The sequence below is a fragment of the Peromyscus eremicus genome, chromosome 16_21 (assembly GCF_949786415.1).
Source record: "Peromyscus eremicus chromosome 16_21, PerEre_H2_v1, whole genome shotgun sequence".
Classification (NCBI taxonomy): domain Eukaryota; kingdom Metazoa; phylum Chordata; class Mammalia; order Rodentia; family Cricetidae; genus Peromyscus; species Peromyscus eremicus.
In genome coordinates, this window is record NC_081432.1 from 62,158,227 (window position 1) to 62,159,211 (window position 985).

General features: G+C 58.4%; 1 protein-coding gene across 1 annotated transcript in view; it reads right to left on the reverse strand.

The window, feature by feature from the left end:
- Positions 1-265: 265 nt before the first annotated feature.
- Positions 266-985, reverse strand: part of Tspo2 (translocator protein 2) — a 1,310-nt gene continuing 590 nt past the window's right edge. The window contains exons 2-3 of the mRNA XM_059281979.1: positions 662-803; positions 266-442 (exon numbers count right to left, since the gene is read on the reverse strand). Of these exons, the coding sequence (XP_059137962.1) occupies positions 266-442; positions 662-803 (319 nt within the window). The remainder of the gene's footprint in view (positions 443-661; positions 804-985) is intronic.

The following is a 985-nucleotide window of genomic DNA, read 5'->3' on the forward strand; positions in this document are numbered from 1 at the left end:
CACTCCTACAGGAGAGGCTCCCACTCTGCAGCCCCGGGGACTCCCACTCTGCAGCCCCGGGTGCAGGCATCCATATCCAGCTCCATCACACCCTCAAAGTCAACAACGGGATTTTATTACGTGTCGGAAAGGCCCCCCCCCCCATTTCTCTGAAGTCTAAGGAGAGCGGCCACATCGAGTGTCCCTAGTTCCACAACTACTCCTCCCACTTGCCACCCTCCCTTCCCTCCCATACCCTGGTGCCTCAGGTGCTCTTCTGGGGTGGCTAAGGCTGGTATGCTGGACACAGGCTGTCCCTCCACAGGCGGTAGGTGATGGCGGTAGTCACGGTGAGCCAGGCCAGGTAGGGCAGCAGGAGCAGAGCAGCTAGCTTGTTGATCGGCTGCCAGATAAGCACCAGGCTTGCCACCAGCCCATAGAGCAGCAACAGGTCCAGGAGGGCCTGGGCAGAAGTGTTGGGAGGGTATAGTCATGCTGTGTCAAGAGCCAGGACCCTCTGCCTTTCTACAGTACCCTGACCCAAGAAATCCCATCCCTGGGGCACTGTGCACACTATAATAATCGCACACATGTCGCTTGCTGGTCCATGATGTCAACTGTCTGATGTGGGCCCTGTGGTTCATGTTCTCCTTCTCCCAGAACGGAACACCACGTGACTTACCAGCCCAGGGTTGTCAGCTGTCAAGAAGAGCAACAAGAAGGTCCAGCTGAGGGTGAGCTGGAAAGTGTAGAGGCCAAGGGGCAGTGCTAGGGGCCACCGGAAGCCTCCGCCCAGTTCCTTCCATACCAGGTAGGAGGCATACCTGCAGGGAGAGGGTGTTCTGTAGGACCCAGGGCCCCTGCAAAGGCCTCTTGGCTGTCAAGGAGTACCCTGAGCCTGGTATGTGGGCAGGTGACTGCAAGCATCATTTGAGGTCCAAGGGAGGGCCTGGAGAGACGGCGAGCAGGAAAGAGCACTCCCTGCCCTTCCAGAGGACACAGGTTT